We start from the raw sequence: 20,396 nt of genomic DNA, 5'->3' as shown, positions 1-20,396 counted from the left end.
ATGTTCCACCTCCTTCCATATCCCATCACCTAACTTCAACCTGGTCAAATGCTGTTTACCAAACATTGACTTTATAATCAAACTAGAATTTGATGATATGAATACAAGTACATAATTACAAAGACACTAGCTGATTTGGTATGGATAACCTTCTTCATATTAAAGGCAATACAATCTCGTAGACAGTGACTGAACTAATTGATGTTTAAATTGCTGTGACAGTTCACAAAGTGTATTATAAATCTTCTGCAAACAGTCTTGATCTTCCCTCATTGTGTAAAAGTTTGTAAGCACTCATATTATGCACAGTATGTGCCTGAAATTTTATTCATTACCATACCATGTTATTTTGCAAGATATAAAAATCCTCATGTTTCCCTTTCTTTTCTCTCACTGCTAGAGGATACCATATACAAAGTTCCTTATCTAAGCTCAGTAAGAAGTGGCTATCAGATCTGCATTTACTCATTATTGTTTCAAAAGTAAAACCCACAAAATTATACAATATAAAAAGACATAGATAATGATGTCTAGGCCATAATTTCTGATGTGGACACAGACTGCAATAATATGGCTATGTATTGCAGTACATTTATCATCCAAGAAAACATTTTCCGTCAAAGTTTATTAGGCATTTTTTAGTTGCAGAGAGAGAGCAAGCAGAGGACATGTAAGCATCCGATTTTTTATATCCCTCTTGCAGTCTACTAATACCTTTCTAACTTGCACAACTTGACTTGACTTGGTCCTGACTTTAGTTTATGTCTGCTGTGGGTGTCACAGGTGCTGGGGTAGGCATAATTCAAAAATACTGAAAATTGTTTATGGGTTTGGCCTAATGGTGGCTGGGCTAAGGGAGACAAAATGAATAGTGTGATGGGAGAGCTGGTTCATAAACAAAGTAAAAGAAGAGACATCTATATGGTATTTGACATTGCTATGGTTTTGTTGTGAAAAGCACTGTTTAAAGTCAGAGAGGGGAAGCATAATACAGTGGAAATTGAGGATGGCATTATTGTGACAAAGCAGTATAGAGAGACCCGTGGATTGATGGTTAGCAAGAGTAATGTCAGTGAATAAGGTGACAGTGAGAGATACAGTATGTAGGATTAATGTCCCTTAATATCTCCTTGATTCTTTCACATACAATATTTTGAAAATTTGAGACTTTACTGATAAACGCACAACAGTACTTCATGGTTTCTTAATGTGACACGTTGATCTTGTCATTAATTACTTTGTGGATTGTCAGTCAAACAGATACAGAGATTACAAGCTATTCCAAACTCTGCTGCAAGAGTAGTGTCCAAATTAAAAAAAAAAAATGAACAAAAATTTCACCAGTGCTAAGAAGCTTGCACTAGCTTCCAGTCAAAATTCATACACAGATCAAAATGTTGATAGTAACTTTTGAATCCACACTATTTGAAAGAACTACTTTAAATAGGAAATACACCAGAGAGAAACCTTCGTTCAAAAGGTAGTGACTTATTTGTTATCCTGAATAAAAAAGCAATGGCATACATTTGCTTGTAATGTCTCTACCATTACAGTCTAAACGTGAAAAAAAGGTATCATTGTAATTGCAATTGTATGTTTTTGTTCAATCATTTCTATCCTTGAGCACAAAAGGCATAATACAGAATGTTTCCATATGCTATATATTAAAGCACTGTTGATTATTATAATTACTATTTTTATTGTTATGATTATGATTATGATGATGATTATTATCATTATCATTATTATAACCATTATTAAAAATGATGTCCTACTTTATGACACCACTACCCCCCCCCCCCCATTTCTGCACACATACAAACCCAAAGTCATTAAATAGAAAATCAAAAAGAACATCGAAATAATGTTCTGCTAGAACCTGCCTGTCCATTCATAGAGCACACACTCTTGTGAAAAGTTTGATGCTGCTGTGTGGAGCAACTCTGTGATTGTGGTGAAATATTGCTATGATCTCCTTCCACAATGATCCCATGGCTTGGATTTTAGTGCAGATGTTCAGCTCAGCCACCCTAGTCATTTGTAGCTGTTTCGGGTTTCTCTTGGCTTTCTCCAGTAGACAGTTGTTATCTGCTTCTCTCCCTATGCAAAGAGGAACAATTGTTTTTCACAGACAATGTTACTTCTCCATTGCAGAGGAGAATGATGACATTTGATACAACAGTCATAACATACTTCTTAATTAATTTTACACATTTCTAAAACTACACCGATTTCCCTAAGAAAATAATTATATGATAATGTTCCTTTCATATCAACACTTTGGTAATGTTTTACTCAAAAGTGCTAATACATCTTTTTTTTTATCATAAAGTTTAAATCAATGTGATAATGTGCATAACAAGACTGTAGTAGGATTACACCTAATTGTCCATTGACACTGGATTTTCTTAGTAATTGTCTATGACAAAATAAAACCAAATACTACATGAAAACGTGTTATGCTGTTTATGGATCTTGCTCACCTTTAGCATGGTGCACAATGTAACCTTTGAGTGCAGTAAGAAGAGGATGCTACGCCAGACGAAATGGTGAATGAACATATTGTTGACTAGAATCAGGAGCAGAACTAAAGTAAAGAATAAAGAAAGCAGGACATCACAAGTGAAAATCAGTGACACAGTCAATTCCATGTAAGTAATGTCTCAGACATTTGACTTCTGAGTGAACAAAGAAAAAAACACATTGACATGAGTAAAACTATAAATGTATATTGAGACAGTTCATTTTCATCGTCTCTGCCAAGAATTTGTCATACAGTATGTGCCATTGACTTTTGCAAAGTTGATGGTATCTCATATCAGTACAGAGTGTGTGTAACTGTTCTTCCTCATCTCCCTTGCCCCCCCCCCCCCCCCAATAAAAAAATAAAAACACAACAATAATCAAACTAACAATAAAAAACTACAGTTACAACAGTCCTGAAAGATACATGACACTGAAGAAATGCACACTGCTACCACATCAAAATCAGACTGAGGGACAACATTGCCTTTATACCAAAATGCAACATGACTACAGATAATTAGATGTCAAAATGTTGGATTCCATGTTATGTCAGTGCTTCACATTCATAAAACTACAAATACAGTTGTAATTAAAGAAAGAGTAAGACAAAACAATTATTTCAGTATGTGGCAAATCATATTAGGAATATTATTATTACTAGTAGTGTGCCTGCACTGTCTATTACACACTGGTCTGTCTAATTTACTCTAAGTCCTTGACAGATAGCAATGTAACTTACGGTTCTTGTTCAAGCTTGAGATGATAGGAGAAATCTGCAGGAATGTGGTATGGAGTACAATACTGTAAAGTAGCCCATCATCGAAGGACAGCACTCATTTCATTCCAGTCTGCAAGTTGTTGGGTTGTCCACACAAATGCCTCAATATCTGTTTGTAATGGAAGATGAATAAAAGATGTCAGTCACATGAAACTCCATCACTACCAGTTCTGGAAGATCATAAAATTGATGCACAGATTTGCAAAACATCACACTGCCCCCCCCCCCCCTCCCCATCCCTTTCAGGTCTATATTCTACAGCTTACCAGAATCTGAAGTTTATGAACGTGTCTCTGGTTTAATTTTACAATTTGCCTAGCTCTGAATCCCTAGCCTCCATCCCCCCCCCCCAAAAAAAAAACCCTCTGTGTTTCAAAGAACCATAGATTGTAGAAAATCAAAACAAACAAAATGAAAAATCGCAAACTAAGGCAAAAGTACTTGCCACGTATAGGCCAATTACGTCTACATTGAGGCTTTTAGGCTCATAATATAGCATGATAGAACAATTTATGAATTCATGTGCTGAGCATAAACGTTGCACAGGAGTTTTTTTTTTTCTTGTTGTCTATCCATTATTCCAAATCAAATTTGCTGGTACGGTATTCTTGACAACATTATCAAACTCTTTGTTGTTGTTGGTAACGCCTCAATTAGACAGGGAGGTGGGAAGAGGACCTCCCTGATTTAATGTTAGACTTTTAGCAGAAGTAACTCTAAAATCATTTTTTTTTTCATGGAGAATTCAAAGGTAATCAAAACAATTATTTTAGTACGTGGCAAATCATATTAGTAATATTATTATTACTAGTAGTGTGCCTGCACTGTCTATTACACACTGGTCTGTCTAATTTACTCTAAATCATTGACAGATAGCAATGTAACTAACGGGTCTTGTTCAAGCTTGAGATGATAGGAGAAATCTGCAGGAATGCGGTATGGAGTACAATACTGTAAAGTAGCCCATCATCGAAGGACAGCACTCATTTCATTCCAGTCTGCAAGTTGTTGGGTTGTCCACACAAAGGCCTCAATATCTGTTTGTAATGGAAGATGAATAAAAGATGTCAGTCACATGAAACTCCATCACTACCAGTTCTGTAAGATCATAGAATTGATGCACAGATTTGCAAAACATCACACTGCCCCCCCCCCCCCCCCCCATCCCTTTCAGGTCTATATTCTACGGCTTACCAGAATCTGAAGTTTATGAACAATGAACATCTCTTTTGGTTTAATTTTACAATTTGCCCAGCTCCGAATCCCAAGCCTCCACCCCCCGCCCCCCCCAAAAAAAACCCTAGTGTTTCAAAGAACCATAGATTGTAGAAAATCAAAACAAACAAAACGAAAAATTGCAAACTAAGGCAAAAGTACTTGCCAATTACGACCACATTGAGGCTTTTAAAGTTTTAGGCTCAAAATATAGCATGATAGAACAATTTATGAATTCAGGTGCTGAGCATAAACGTTGCATTTTGCTTGTTGTCTATCCAAATCAAATTTGCTGTTACGGTATTCTCGACAACATTATCAAAGTCTCCATTGTTGTTGGTAACGCCTGAATTTAGACAGGGAGGTGGGAAGAGGACCTCCCTGATTTAACGTTAGACTTTTAGCAGAAGTAACTCTAAAATCCTTTTTTTTTTCATTGAGAATTCAAAGGTAGTCAGTGAAATAACATCACTTTTAGAGTAACCTGGACAGGTAACCTGGACAGGTCAAGAACACTATTAACATTGTAACACTGTTAACTATCTTAATTAGATGTTGAAGTTGTAGGCCTAGATATAGACTAGACTCCCTTAAAGGACAAGTTCACCTTTATAAACATAAGAATTGAGAGAATGTAGCAATATTAGTAGAACACATCATTGAAAGTTTGAGGAAAATCAGACAATCCCTTCAAAAGTTATGCATTTTTAAAATTTTTGTGCAGCAACCGCTGGATGAGAAGACTACTGCAGTGTATGAATAACTTGCGTACAACAATATTAGGAAAATATAAACAGAATTTCACAAAATTCCATCTTTTGAAAAAAGTACACATTCCCCTGACTCGTTACCGACAAATGTTATGGGCAATATTATTCCCCCTGCCTTTAGAAAGAGGCAAGACAAGAGGTCTTTTATTATGCGAAAAAAGTGAAAATATGTTGAATTTTCTTTTACATTTTCTTTATACTGTTGTACGCATATGACTCACAAGCTGTAGTAGTCTCCTCATCCAGCGGTTCCAACACAAAAATTTTAAAAATTCATAACTTTTGCATCGATTGTCCAATTTTCCTCAAACTTTCACTGATGTGTTCTACTAATATTGTTGCATTCTCTCAATCCTTATGTTTATGAAGGTGAACTTGTCCTTTAAATGGATCTAAATTCCTGGAAGATTCAGACATAATCACGTAAGATAAGAGAGTTAAATCAGTCTACCTGCCACCTGGGAAGTAGGTCGTTGCATTACACATTTGAGCTCGTAATACAGGAAACAATAAAACTTCACAATATATCACCAGTTAGTGCGTTTAAGATTCGATGCAAATGTGAGACGTGTTCATTTGACTTTAGTTCGAATTACTTTCCCTGCCTATTCTCCACTTACACCGAATAATAGATGTGGGACTGCACACGTAGATAACGAACCTAGGACAGCGCCAAACGAAGTCAATGTGATCTGCAAGAATACATATTTACGCTGTTTTGATATTCTAATTCCTCATTCATAAATCTACATTCAAGAATGTGAAAAATGAACAATTAAAGTGTCAATACAGAGCGAAATGTAACTTTACCGATTTCATCTGTCTAGCTTCCGTTACTCTGGGCGCAGCCATTTTAGACGCGCGCGTACGAGGACGTTTGGCAGATGAATGATTTATGATGACGTCCGGCGTATACGCACCGTCAACCCGCGATCGTGCCACTTCGTGAAAATCGTAGACCGACCAGTCGAAGTTTTCACGAAGTGACACGGTCGTTATTATTACGTAATTATTTGAGATTGAGGTTCAAAAATTTGTCAGGTTGTAGATCTCGGTATTTACTATCAGAATATGCAAAAATCTTAAAATCGAATATTTACTCGATTTTGGCCGGTCGTGCCACTTCGTGAAAACACCGACGATGTGGCGGACACAATAATGTAGAAATTCAAACCTCCCTGATTGCGAGCTAGCTCTGCTGCGCCACCGAGGTAGGCGGCAACAAAACTGTATCCAGCAAGATCAGGACCCCGGATATATCAACATGTTGCACCAAACTCGACGCCGTGCCAGAATGGATGCTTAATGTTTGACACTGGTGGAAAGGAACAAAAATCATGGACATGAAGAAAGATTTTGGTAGACCCTTAGTATGGTACTATTGGTAGCAATGATAGGACAAAGTTAGACTATTATTAGAGGGTCTGTGTAACGATTCCAGCGGCACTGGTTCAAGAATAACAGCAGAAGTTCAAAAGCTCGAGTATCAACGCATGATTACCCTACGAACGAATCAAAGAATACTTTCCCCATTCACCAAACCTAACTGCATATCGGTACACATCTGAATCAGAAGTTCCATTAAAAAAATACAAGAACGCCATGCAATTCAATCATCAATTTGTTGTGTAAGGGGCACTTTTAGATTCACTATCATACCACACAGGTATATATGGATGGCTCAATGAAAAGAAAGATTCTGCCGGAAATGGTACATTTTAATTTGTAATATCTTAGAACTGATTGTTTATTCTAAGTGGTTCACCATATCAGGCTATCTCTAGGTCACGATTAGACAATTTCATTTCCATAAGATGAATTGCTTGTTGGTTTAAACTAAGGAATCATGGGGGATAGGTCGTTTGTACATGCTGGACCTTACCTGTGGAATCGATGCCTCAAGACTGTTTTAAAACTGCCCTCAAGACTCATACGTTTAAGACTGCTTTCCATTAGATCTATCTTTTTGTACATTATGTAATTTCTTATTTCTCATCATTATCGTTCCGTTCTTTAACGGCTGTACTTACTTCCATGAACTAAGGTGGTACTACATGTGCTTGTAATGATTTTGTGTATTTCATATTAATTCATTTTTCCACTGTGCCTTGTGCACATTAATCATGTGGAATTGGCCCGTTATAAGTACACTGCAGGCCTATTAAAGACAAGTGACAGAGATTCATATGAATTCAATAATGTTGTTTTAATTGTATCCATTAGTTGAGGTCTGTTTTAGTGTGTTTCCTTTTCACATCGTTGCATAAATAAATAGCCTAGATTCCTTGGTTCTTTGTATCCACTCATATACTGCTAGTATACCAGGGAGGTAAAAAGAATCTCTTTCCACGTACATGATGCTGCTACACATCAAAATTATAGACCGGTTTCATTGACGTCAATCCCGTGTAAGATTTTAGAGCATAAAATTCATTCAAATATTGTGAGTCATTTTTAAAAGCATGATCAATTTTCTCAATGAGGAACATCATGGTTTCAGGAAGGGTCGATCATGTGAAACACTAGTTACTCTGACTGTTAATTATTTAGCAGAAATCTTGGGTTATCAGGGTCAAGCTGACGCCATCACAGATTTTAGCAAGGCTTTTGATACTGCCCCCATCACAGACTCCTTTTAAAGTTAAAACATTCAGCTATTACAGGTTCTCTTCCCAATTGCCTTAAAATTTCTTCACCAAGAGGTCGCAGTGTGTTGTGTTGGAAGGTGTTTCATCCTCCCCTCTACCTGTCGAATCAGGCGTTCCGCAAATCACTGTCTAATACAGGACCCTTGTTGTTTATGTTCTTTGCATCAATGATCTGCCACACAATACCAATTCTCAAGTACGTCTCTTGGCAGACGATTGCATACTGTATCGTAAAATAAAATCTGATGAAGACAGAAGAATGTTACAAAATGACACCAAATACTTTGTGTAATTGGATGTCCCGTTGGCAAATTGGATTCAATACAGATGAATGTTTCGTTTTACATGTTACTCACAAACGGAAGCCTTTCCCAACTTATTACAACATGAACGGAAAACCTTTATGCTCCGTTGCAAGCCACATTTCCTGGGGTATTGAAATAACCAGCAATTTGACATGTGTTATTGGCTGACGCATCTAAAGCAAACAAAGCATTAGGCATTCTTCTGCGAAGAAACATGTACAGCTGTCCATGCAAGGTCAAGGAGACTGCCTACAAAACCTTAATACGTCCAAAACTGGAATATTGTGCCTCGACAGTATAGGACCCATATAAGCAAGATTATAAATTCAAAGGGACATTCCAGACGATTTTCATAATTTCACATCAAATAGTACATAAATCGACAACTCCATGTATAGATTTGTAGAATTGTGGTTTTTGAGCAGAATAAACAATACTTTGAAAAACCTCGAACGAATTACACTGAACAAGGATGATGACATAGGAGGTTCACATATTTCAGAAATGTAGCAGTGCAATTCCATTACAATACCGCTTACTTGCGAGTTCACCTGTGTATAATCTATGCATGCCTTCTTCTTTTGTTCTGCTTCCTTGAACCCCAACTCATGCATTCTTACGGTGACTCTGCTATCTCATCATCCTTGTTCATCGCAATTTGTTCTAAATTTTGAAAATATTCTTTAATTCTTCATCCTAATCATCACAAATTCTGAAACTCTGTCCTCAGTATAACTAATTTATAGTTGTTCAAATGTAAAAATCTGAAAATCATGCGGAGGTCTCCTTTAAACTTGAAACTGTACAACATGGAGCAACGAGATTTGTTTGCAAGGACTCCAGAAGATCTTATGTCTCCTCAATGATAGCAGAACTGGGGTGGAAACACCTTGAAGACCGCCTGGCAATTTTCAGACTCAAATTTCTGTATGAATCCATTCATTCTATTGCTGCTGTAGAAAATCACAGGTATCAATCGAAAATATCTTCTGATGGAATAAAATCTAGGAAATCTTCGATTCGTTCCTTCCTTCACCTGGTGACTAGGAAGGACTGTTACAAAATAATTCCTCCCTCCCGAGGACAATGGCAGAATGGAATCTTCAACCAATGAATGCTAGGGACGCCCCAACTGTTGATAGATTTAAGACAAGATTGGGTGACGTGGATATCTCAACTCTCATGGGGGGGGGGGGGGCATTTTTAATGCACTGCTAGCCACCTTTCGCCTGCAACCGATTATCCCAGTTGGGAGTCTTGTTTCAATTCAAATGAAATGATTTCATACCATATAGATTAATAAAATGCAGTATACATCACGCTTACATGAGTACATAATATCTTAGGGAACTTTGAATCATAAAAGTTTCAACAAAACATGGATACAATATCATAATGATGTCATCTTTGTTTTCTAGATAAATAAACAAGTAAGCAATACAATCTTATTTTGTAACTCTATATTGAAAAGAGGAATTCACAAGAAAAACATAGCTTGTAAAATTTGTGAATTAATCTAGGAGATGAGGGCATCTCAAGATCCGTCAAGGACTCCATGTATGAAAATTTTGATATCATGACGTCAGGCGAAACAGACATAAACAGAAAAAAAACAAGGACTAGAAAGCAAGGACGGAACAGGCAGGAAAACAATGTAAAGATAGGCGTAACAAAGGAATGGAGAGAAACATAAACAAGTGTCTACAATTCAGTTAACTGGAAAGGTCACGAAGGCATGAGTAAAAACTTGAAATTCTACACAAATTTGACTTATTATAAAACACAAACTCCTAGTAATTTTAAAATACTTATCGTTTATCTATTTATTTGTTTATTTTTATGAAAATAACCAAAAATAGATATTTTGATCTATTATATTGTGTTTGTAAGTATTGATTTAAAGGGAAGAAAAGTCAGAGCATCTTTTAGAGCATTGTCAAGGCTGTCCCAGAACCTTGGGCCTGTGAAAACAAATGTATTTTAGGCAAGACTTGTTCGTAGTAATGGTAAATGATATTCACTGGAACGTCGAATAGGATAATTGTGTACTGCGCCATTGCTACGAAAGATTTGATCAAATATTTGTGGTAAATTTTAATTATTGTATATTAATATAAATTGACCCAACAGAAATGAATATAAATCATTTATCTTTCATAATTAATCATCACAAAACAAATTCTCAGTATGAGCACGCGGATTTAAGTTTTTCCAAAAGAAATTGATGAGTGTTGCCCCACATTGGAATTCCATAGTTTAAATAAAATAAAATAAAACTGGAGTTTAGCATAGATAATGTGGAAGATGGTAAAAATATTTCAGTCTTATAATCACACCTATATTTCGTGAGATTGTTTTACAGAGAACATTAACATGGTGTTTCCATGTAAGTTTATTATCCACACAAATACCAAGACTTGCAAAAGAAAAATATTATCAGTATGTAATAAAGTATGTCCAAAGGCAGTATCTTTATAAAATTACTGAAAATCATGAATTTAGATTTAGCAGTGTTAAGGGAAAGTTTATAAGCCTTAACCCAATGTGAAACTTCTATCAATTCTGAGTTCAGGAAACGTAAGAGAGTATGAGGAACAGGGTGGGCGAAAAAAAAAATTAGAATCATCTGCAAACAGTGTAAACGATAATAATTTCGAAGATGTGTGAAAATCATTACTCTAAATTACAAAGAGTTGTGGGCCTAGTAAACTGCCTTGTGGAACACCACAATCTATATCTAACATCTGAGAGTCTATGTTGTTAAAAGTCACAAATTGTTTTCTGTTAGATAGCTCATGAACCACTCTACGGCCTTCCCACGAAGTAGTATTTCATGTTTAGTGGTGTTGAAGGCCTTGGAGAAGTCCAGGAAGATACATACCATTTGACAAAAACTATCTAATGCTTGTGTCGCTTTTTTCTACAAACGAGAGTAGAGCATGTGATGTGCTATGGTTTTCACGAAAAACCAAATTAACTAGTGAATCAGTAAATACATGATTTGCTTGGCAAAATCTATAGATGTTCTAACAAATATAATTCTTTCTAAAAACCATTGGCATACTTGAGAGTAGAGAAATGGGCCTGTAATTGTTAACATCACTTTTATCATCTTTTTTAAACACTGTACAATCTTAGCTCTTTTCATATTATCGTGTACAACACCAGTCGAGATAGACAAGTTAAAGATGTGGATAAGGGGATCAACGACATAAAAAAAAAAATCAGTAAACATTTATTAATACCATGAAAACATAACTTTTATTATCTTTTTTAAACACTGTACAATCTTAGCTCTTTTCATATTATCGTGTACAACACCAGTCGAGATAGACAAGTTAAAAATGTGGATAAGGGGATCAACGACATAAAAAAAAAATCAGTAAACATTTATTAATACCATGAAAACTAGAACTTTTCTTATCATAAAGATCACATACAATTTCAAAAATCAGCATATCATGCTTAAATCAAGTTGATTTGTATATTTCCTTTTTTTTGTATTCGGAGAACTTTTGTAAAAATATTCTTATAATTAACACATTTCAATCTATTTTGCTCAGTGGGATTATACTTATATACCTACAAAACAGATTATATTTCCTGTTAATCGCTTTTAGAATTATTTATGTATTCCAAGGAAGTCTCGGATTATTTTTCTATATTTTTATTTTTCTTTAATCTTACGTATTGGAATATGAAAATCTAATTTCGGAATTTTTAAATCTATTCTTCATAACAGAAGATATGAATACCAATAGAATACTGATCGGATATATCTGATAACACAATACCAGCTGATTCCGAAGGTGAAATTTTATTAGTAAAAACATCGTCAATTAAAGTGGCACTTAATTCTGTGACTTGGGTGGGTTTTGAGATCATAGGCATAAAAGAGACGGACATTTAAAATTCAATAAATTCTTGTGATGTATTCAAGGAGTTGCACTTAATCAAATCAATATTGAAATCACCAACCAAATGCGAATCCTTATTTGCAAATATTGGATCATTTAGTAAATCCTACAAATAAATCATGAACTCGTTGACGCTTGAATTCGGAGGTCTGTATATAACACCAATCAAAATGTTTTTCCATTTCTTTTTCTTCTTTTTCCATACATACTGTATCCTTCAGGGTCTGAAGATTATTTCGGATTATAAGTTCTGTGAAAAGTGATTCAGCTGTATTATTCATACAATTAAGCCTTTCTGGACCTATAAGTGATTAGATTTCTTTGGCAAATAAATTTCAACTCCATTTATAATTGAATCAAAGTCAGGGAGGGTATAAATTTTCTGTCCAGAAAGTTGTGAAAGCCCTGTCCCCGTTAAAGCAATGGTCGCACAATTGTCTTTTGATTTTTCTAACAAATGTATTGAATTATCAAAATGTTTATTGATACTTCTTATATTCTAATGTAAAAGCGTAACTGATTTAATATTTTGTTTAAACTGATTCTCTGTTAAATGATAACAAGATGGACATTGGATAGAGTTATCTTGACCACGGTTATAATCCAAATCGAGTGCGGTGTTGCCTGTTGTGGAAAAGAAATCTTCAAAGCTGGAAAATTCGTGATGCGTCTCAGTTGAAGTGGGATACTGCATGGCTATATCAAAAAATTCCTCATTATTCAATGAATTAAAAGGAAAATTTAGGGTTTGAGCCATGCTCGAAGAAAACAAACACTATAGTCTATATCATGACACTGGTGCAAGTTTGATAAACTAAGATGTAGACCTAATAAGAGACACAACAAAGGAACGCCAATTGACGAGACAAAACATGTAATAATAACATGTAGTCAATATGTAGAACAATGGAAAAGGAAGCCGAAGGAGCACAGACAACAAATGCATGACGTCATGTGTTAAAGTGGTGGGATAAGGAGGTAGCGTGGTTAAGTACATATACAGTGGGTATGTTTGCAGTAGCCATAAGAAGAAGACGAAGCTCTGTTAAACTGGCACTACATTGATACTTTGTGTGTGCATGATTATTTGTAAAACAGTCTTGATCTTGAATGTACCTGTTTTAATACACAATCCTCAGTTCTAGGTATATTAGTCCAGATCGCGATCGCTTCGGTGACGACTCAATAACAGTACACAGACGATTTTGTACACGCGGGTACGCGTACACACACACACGCCCCACACACACGTTTTTCAAATACTATTCATTCACTTCCATTCAAATACCACCAGCAACATAAATTCTCTTTGGTATTACTGTACAGCGTACAATTGCGACGTACATTACATTTTTCAATATAACGTGTAAAATAACAGAAGTGCAGGAAGTACCAAAATAAAAAATTGGAAGTGAATGATCATATCTACCATAAAACCCATTCATAATAACAAATCTCCCTAGCTGCCCTCCGTACATAACAATGCACCTGCAAACTACACAAAACACATAAAAACTCCTCCATATTCTAATCTCCCATCCTCTTTAAAATCCAGCCCACCACCAGACAGGCATCAGCTGTCCCTCCTACCGTTCCCAGTCAAAAACGAATCAATCAATCAAACACCCCATCCCCCATCCCAGCCTTTACATAGCTATCTATCCTTCCCTTCCCACCCATACCCATAACAATTTTACTACCTTTTTTACTGCCTGAACATACACACTCATAGAATGCTCAGGTACTAGTCATGGTTGGTTGGCATCCATCTGTCTCGTGAGACAATGGCACACACCCTGCATATTACACCAGTTTATTTCTTGCTTGAGCATTTCATGCTATGACTAAACAGGCCAACTCTTGAATGGCAGTCTCCGCTACACTTGCTGCAAATGAAAGAGGTCGGCTGTGGAGATGTGCGCATAGCAGCTGTCCTCTGTCTTCCCATTTCTCTGTGTTTCCCCATGCATGATGCCATCACGAACGACAAGTCTCCACCTTGTACGGTCTGCAGCAATGGTTTCCCAACTCCCCACTTTCAAACCAGTTACTTTCATATCGCACTTACTGACATCCTTGTACCTGAAGTTTGGCCAACTAATAGCGCTGGAACCAGTGGCAATTAGCTCTCCATATAGGATGTCCTTTGGGATACGACCATCAGCCATTCTGCACACGTGTCCTAGCCATCGTTGACGCCTTTGACTCAGCAGGGCAAACTTGCTTTATGACATCTTAGAATGTTTTAGGACATCAGTGTTTGGGACTTTATCCTTCCAAGTTTTGCCTACTATACGTCGGAGGCAACGAAGGTGGAAGCTATTCAAACGTCTTTCCTGGGCTGCATACAGAGGCTAGGTCTCGCTGCTATACAGCAGTGTGCTCAGGATGCAAGCCTGATAAACGCAGACTTTGGTGTTTATTGAGAGCTTCCTGTTCTTTCATACTCTCCGTTTTTGGTGAGCATAGCCATAACAGTAGAGGCCTAACCAATACTTTTACCCAGCTCAGCATCCACAGACATGTTGCTAGTGATGGTTGAATCCGAGTAAGTGAAGCTGTTGACAGCATCCAACTGGTAATTGTCAATAGTGATGGAAGGAGGGGTTTCAACTCCCTGTGATGGCACATGACTTTGGTCTTCTGCAGGCTGATTGTAAGTCTCCTTGCATGCTTGCGAAAATCTATCAATGATAGTTTGGAGGGCTTCTTCTGTATGAGCTGTGAGTGCTGCATCGTCTGCAAACAACATTTCCCTGACATGACGCACTTTGGTCTTTGTTTTCACACAGGCCAGATTGAACAGCTAGCTTGCCATCAGATCTTGTATGTAGGTAGATGCCCTCAGTAGCATTCTCAAAGGCATAGGACAACAGCATAGAGAAGAAAATACCATACAAAGTTGGTGCCAGGACACATCCTTGTTTCACCCCGCTACAGATTGGGAAAGGTGCGGAAGTTGACCCATCATATCGCACTGTGCTGTACATGCCGTCATGAAATGAAGAGATGATAGCCAGCAGTTTTGGAGGACAGCCAATCTTCTGGAGCAATCTGAAGAGCCCCTTTCTGCTAAGTCAAAAGCCTTTGTTAGGTCTATGAAGGCTATATGAAGTGGTTTCTTCTGTTCCCTGCACTTTTCTTGCAACTGTTGGAGAGAGAAGATCATGTCAATGGTAGATCTCAATACCTTCACTAAAACCACACTGGGATTCAGGGTAGATGCGGTTGGCCAAGAACTGCAGCCGGTACAGAACAATACGAGCAAAAACTTTCCCTACTATATTCAGCAAAGAGATTCCACGGTAATTGTTAAAGTCACGGCACTCTCCCTTATTCTTGTACAGAGTATGCTGGCATCACAGCACTAACAAAAGAACTCATGGAGGTGTTTAAGGAGAACAGTTTTCCCACATTTGATAACCTCAGGGGTTATACCATCCTCTCCTGGTGCTTTTTCACTTGCAAGTGAATCAATGGCATCGCCAAGCTCCTCTACAGTTGGTTTGCATCAAGTTCATGCATGATGGGTAAGCAGTCAACAGCATCTGGGGCAAGCTCAGAGACAACATTTTCCCTTGAATACAACTCAAGATAGTGTTCAATCCATCTCTCCATTTGCTTCACCTTGTAAGTACAATCCAGAATAATACAAAACGCTTTACAAAATCCATTAATTTTATAGAACTACATAGGAACCTACCTTTCGGGAGGAGATATCAGGTATTGCTGCTGTTACAATAAGAAAGGGAAAGCACCAAAACGCCTATGGGGGTTGGTGATAACATTAATTTTCCGTTAAATCAGACACTCCAACTTCAATTAATGCAGGCCCAATTTATTTCTTTTAATGGAATATTTTGTTTCTTCCTCACAATATGTAAATAACATATTCTTTAATTCAGCCAATTACGGTATTTCTGATTGTAACCATACCTTATATATCATAGATTAAGTTACAGAAAAACACACATGACTGTATATTATACAATCATACACACGCACGCGCGCGCACATACACACACGTCTCTATAGCCCGAATTCACGAAGGTTGAAATCATGGTTTTTTCAACCATGAACAATTTGTATGGAGCGCCAATGTCGCATGGCCTGTTTCCTAAGGGCGAGGACAAGTCAAGGAAGAGTTGCGGAAGCAAATTCTGTCATTTCGGAATCCTGTTCATGTCATACTCGGAAAAAGTGTGCGAATCGGCTTGTCCAGGGACATTCCTAGGAATCTCTGCAGACCGACTGCTGACATTCCTAGGAATGTCCTAGGACTCATTCAGGAAGAGCGCGAAATACCCCGGAATATGCTAATTGTAGCCGAACAGCGTTGACACATCTAGGATTACACTAGGAGTGGGAAAATCATGAACGAGGACAATCAGGATGACTTGCGGACAACAAGAGTTAGAGTTAAGGAAAAAGAGCAAGGTTATAAATTGGCAGCCGACTTTCGATTTTTCTCGTTTGACTGCTAGCCGCCATGGAGGTCACACCAGCCGAAATTCACTTTGCCCTATAGCTTCTTATACTAGCTGTGAGAGGTGGTGAGATAGCACTGGCCCTGGTCCCCTTTGAATGTGTTAAGATGGTCATTATTAAACAAGTTAGATAATTTTTCAAGCTTATAACAGTCTACTTCGACATAAGTTATTATGTATAAAGATTTTGACCTAGTTCCACTTTTGTAGGTTTTGAGTTGGGCGGGCACATTTAAAGCGAACGGAACGATGCGCTATTTATACGATGTAATGGCAACTATTAAAAATCACTCAATGAAAATGATTTCTTAAAAGAACGCAACAAAAAACAAAGTTTACTCAGAGGGGAGAGTGCTGCTTCCTCTTTTTCTTAATTACTGTCGGCAAAATATCCACTGCCTTCTGCCTTGCTTTCTAATCAGTGGAAGAGAGGTTTGGCTGCGGGAGTTGCATGGGGACCTCACCTCCTTTATTGGTGTTTTTACGTTTCATTGACATGATGCTGAATTGATCTTTTCTTTTTTTTTTACTTTCAAGATCTTTCGCTTGTGGAACGTGTTGACACGTTCATGTCTTGTTCACAAAATGTCCGCATCGGCTCCGGACACTTGCATACATAGATCCGCATCGGCTCCGCGCTGTCCTAAAGCATTCCTGTGTCTTTCTCCTTCATTCGCGAAGCTTCCCCACACCGCGGGATTCTTTCACGAGCGTTTGCGAAAGGAGCGGAAGGGTTAAGGACAGGCGGGATGTCCTGACGATGTCCTCAGGACAAGTTGCCGAAGGTGTCAGGAAGTTCATTTCCACGTCCAAATTTTGGTCTCGATCAAAATTTGGACGCGGAAGTTTTTCTCTCCCCCGAAGGTGCGGAAACGTCCGGACATGTTTAAGACAGTGAGTGGACACTTTCAAGAACGTGCAGAGAGGTTTGCCGAATGAGTGCGGAAGACTAAATTTGCTTCCGGGTCTTCTCCGCGTTTTGTCTGCGCCCTAGTGGACGCCTGGTCTTAAGAAATCAGTAATTTCGTTACCCACACAATAGGATAAATTTGTGAAGTCCAAGTTCCAACCCTTAATTGTTGAAGTTGAAGTTGAAGTTGAAAAAGTTGAAAGAGACGATGTCGGGTTGTTTGTTCGTATGTGATTTTTGTGTTTGTGTGTATCGTTGGCCGAAAAGATAATTGCTTGATAAATAACGTTTGGAAAAAAAAGACAAAGATTTATCCTTGGGTAGCCTCTTCAGTATTTCCACTACTCTACCAGAGGGCCCTGCCATTACCCTAGCTTTGCCATGGACTCATTTATACACCTCGTCGAAAGGGACATGGTGGAGGGAGGTGGGGTAAACACATCTTATCCAATGACGTAAGCACTGAGCGGAAATCGAACTCGGGTCCTCCAATAGGGAGTCGAGAGTTTTATCCACTATGCCACAGCGTCCCCAAGATTGTTGTTCTTATTGTTCTAATTGAAGAAAAAACAACAAACGACAATACACACTGATATACATGTAGTTGTCTTTTTCAGTAAGATAAGCTAAAAAATCGTCTACAGATTCAGAGTTAAACCAATGTTCTTTCTATCATTTATGAACATTTGGAAGGAGCAAGTTTAATTGGAATCAAAATTTCCCGTATTAAGATTGAAGACTATCATCAGTCCAGAAAAGTTGATGCAGAAACGGTTCAGGCAGAGATATTGTATCCGGTAAGTTAAAAAAAGTCAACGTTTATTTGGTAGGAAGAGACATGTGCATGGCCGGCGGAACCGCGGAACTTTTTGTGCACCATTTAAAGGAATACATAAGGTGTCATCACTTTGGGCCCCACATTTTTTTTTTTTTAACCCGGAAGAACGGAAGTGGAACTAAATAGACATGATAGAGATCTTGAAGTGTTAGCGCGGTAAGGTTATCTTTTTCCAGGAAGACCTTTTTTTTTTTTTTTTTTTTGCTTGTCAGCTGAAAAAAAACCCGGAAATGGCAGGGGAGAGATGAGCTGAAAACCAATTTTTTTGCTTGTTACCTTGTGAAACCTGGAAAAGCCCCCCCCCCCCCCCGCTTGTGTATGATGTTTGCATAATTATTGTTCCATACTAAACTTCTACCATAATTTCGTGCTCTTCATACTGTGCCTAAACCTACGATAACTTCAGATGGCTACGTAAAAAAATCAAGAAACTGCAATCATGGTCTCCTTTGCGCGTCATATTTAACCCTACATTCTACGTGCTCTGTTCTCTTTATGTCAAACATGTATAATACCACACCCGCATCCACCAAAGTTTGGTACTAATGTAAAGTCACCGATCATAGACTTTCTGACTTCGCTTATCAGTTTCTCCAGAGTGTTTTCTGGACAGCAATACGTAATTGCGCACGAATAAATTCTAAATATCCTGCCCCAGACGGGACAATAGCAGCCTCAAATAATCAAACACAGTTTTGGGAAAATTAACGTGAAGTGTAAAGTACATGAAAGCAATAATATGCATTCGAACAAAAATTGTGAAACAAACACGTCAAAAACTGTACAATACGATTAAAAGAAAAACCCGAAAATATCCCACTTAGACATTCCTGGAATTTAAAATGCGTAGGTCTACATTCTGTTTTTAATTAAGGAAAAAGAGCATCAAATATGAATACCAGCCAAATCACAATTTTGTTTTTGTTTTTGTTAGTTTGTTTGTTTGTTTGTATGTTTGTTTTATAAGTTTTCTTAAAGCCTTGATGCATACGACAGTTTCAGTGAGGGGTACGTGACGGGTCACCTAATTTGATGATGCTGACTGGTCTAATTTTCTGTCACAAACTTCAGAAAGGAAATTCAGCGACAGTTGCTTTGATGAGTTAATTCTTAACAGGAGTATAAGTGGGAGCAACCAACTAGTTTATAAGGCTTTATTATATGCAGTTCATGATGTATAATGAATACAAGAACCGTGAAATCCTAAATGCAAGAGAACTGCTTTTTTTCCAGAAGCTCTGATTTTTTTTTACTGGTTTCCTAGATCTCCTCGTACTCCATCCTTGTGAGAGCCACAGACTTGGGCGAGAAACCTCAGTACACGGACGTCACGGTCATGATAACCATTGACGACTTCAACGATAATCCACCTTTCCTGCTCCAGCAGAACTACACAGTCAGGCTGCAGGTGAATTGTTTTGAAGAACTTTATAAATTCGAAGAAAACTCATCTTCAATTAACAAATTTAATGTAAGCCATAGCCCCAGTGGAGTGAAACAACGATACATGAGGTCGACAATATAAACGCATATAATAATATTTCTTATTAATATACTTATATAAATAGGTTATCTTTCGGTTTGATTTACATGTTTCTCATCAAGTTTCTTTAACTGCCTTTTCTTTTCTTTTTCGTTTCTTTCCAATTAAGTACACGAATGAGGTTTGTTTGTAATCTAATATTATACTTTCATAATGAAAATCTTTTCTTTATTTCAGTATTGATATTTGCGTCATTATCCAAGCATTATTTGTTTTTGTGTCGAGTTTGTGAATATAATACAACAATACTGTAGAGTACTTTGTCTACACTAATACATTTTTTTTTTGTATTCGACAAGAACCCCTTTGAGAATCAGCCCTAGTAATATCTGTAAAGGCGATCGTTCCTGTGAGTGGAGAATGAACAAATTAAGGAAAAACAATATTATATCTACACACCGTAAAGTTTTAGGACACACGATCGCCAAAGCAAATAGATCAAGGAAGATCTAGCAATCC

General features: G+C 37.5%; 1 protein-coding gene and 1 long non-coding RNA gene across 2 annotated transcripts in view; one reads left to right on the top strand and one right to left on the bottom strand.

The window, feature by feature from the left end:
* The window catches only part of LOC139734994 (protocadherin Fat 1-like), a 127,029-nt gene that overhangs the window by 70,596 nt on the left and 36,037 nt on the right, over positions 1–20,396 (top strand). Inside the window, exon 8 of the mRNA XM_071645804.1 lies at positions 19,659–19,802. Within this exon, the coding sequence (XP_071501905.1) occupies positions 19,659–19,802 (144 nt within the window). The remainder of the gene's footprint in view (positions 1–19,658; positions 19,803–20,396) is intronic.
* Positions 1,806–4,341, bottom strand: LOC139742307 (uncharacterized). The gene is made up of 4 exons (XR_011711670.1): positions 4,194–4,341; positions 3,266–3,413; positions 2,484–2,587; positions 1,806–2,100 (listed from the first exon to the last, which is right to left on the bottom strand). It is a non-coding gene; the product is annotated as an uncharacterized lncRNA (long non-coding RNA).

The sequence above is a fragment of the Diadema antillarum genome, unplaced genomic scaffold, assembly GCF_040938485.1.
Source record: "Diadema antillarum isolate AM-2024a unplaced genomic scaffold, OU_Dant_1.0 scf00000003, whole genome shotgun sequence".
NCBI classification, from domain to species: domain Eukaryota; kingdom Metazoa; phylum Echinodermata; class Echinoidea; order Diadematoida; family Diadematidae; genus Diadema; species Diadema antillarum.
The sequence above is the reverse complement of the archived record's forward strand: the minus strand, read 5'-3'. Positions and strand labels throughout refer to the sequence as shown.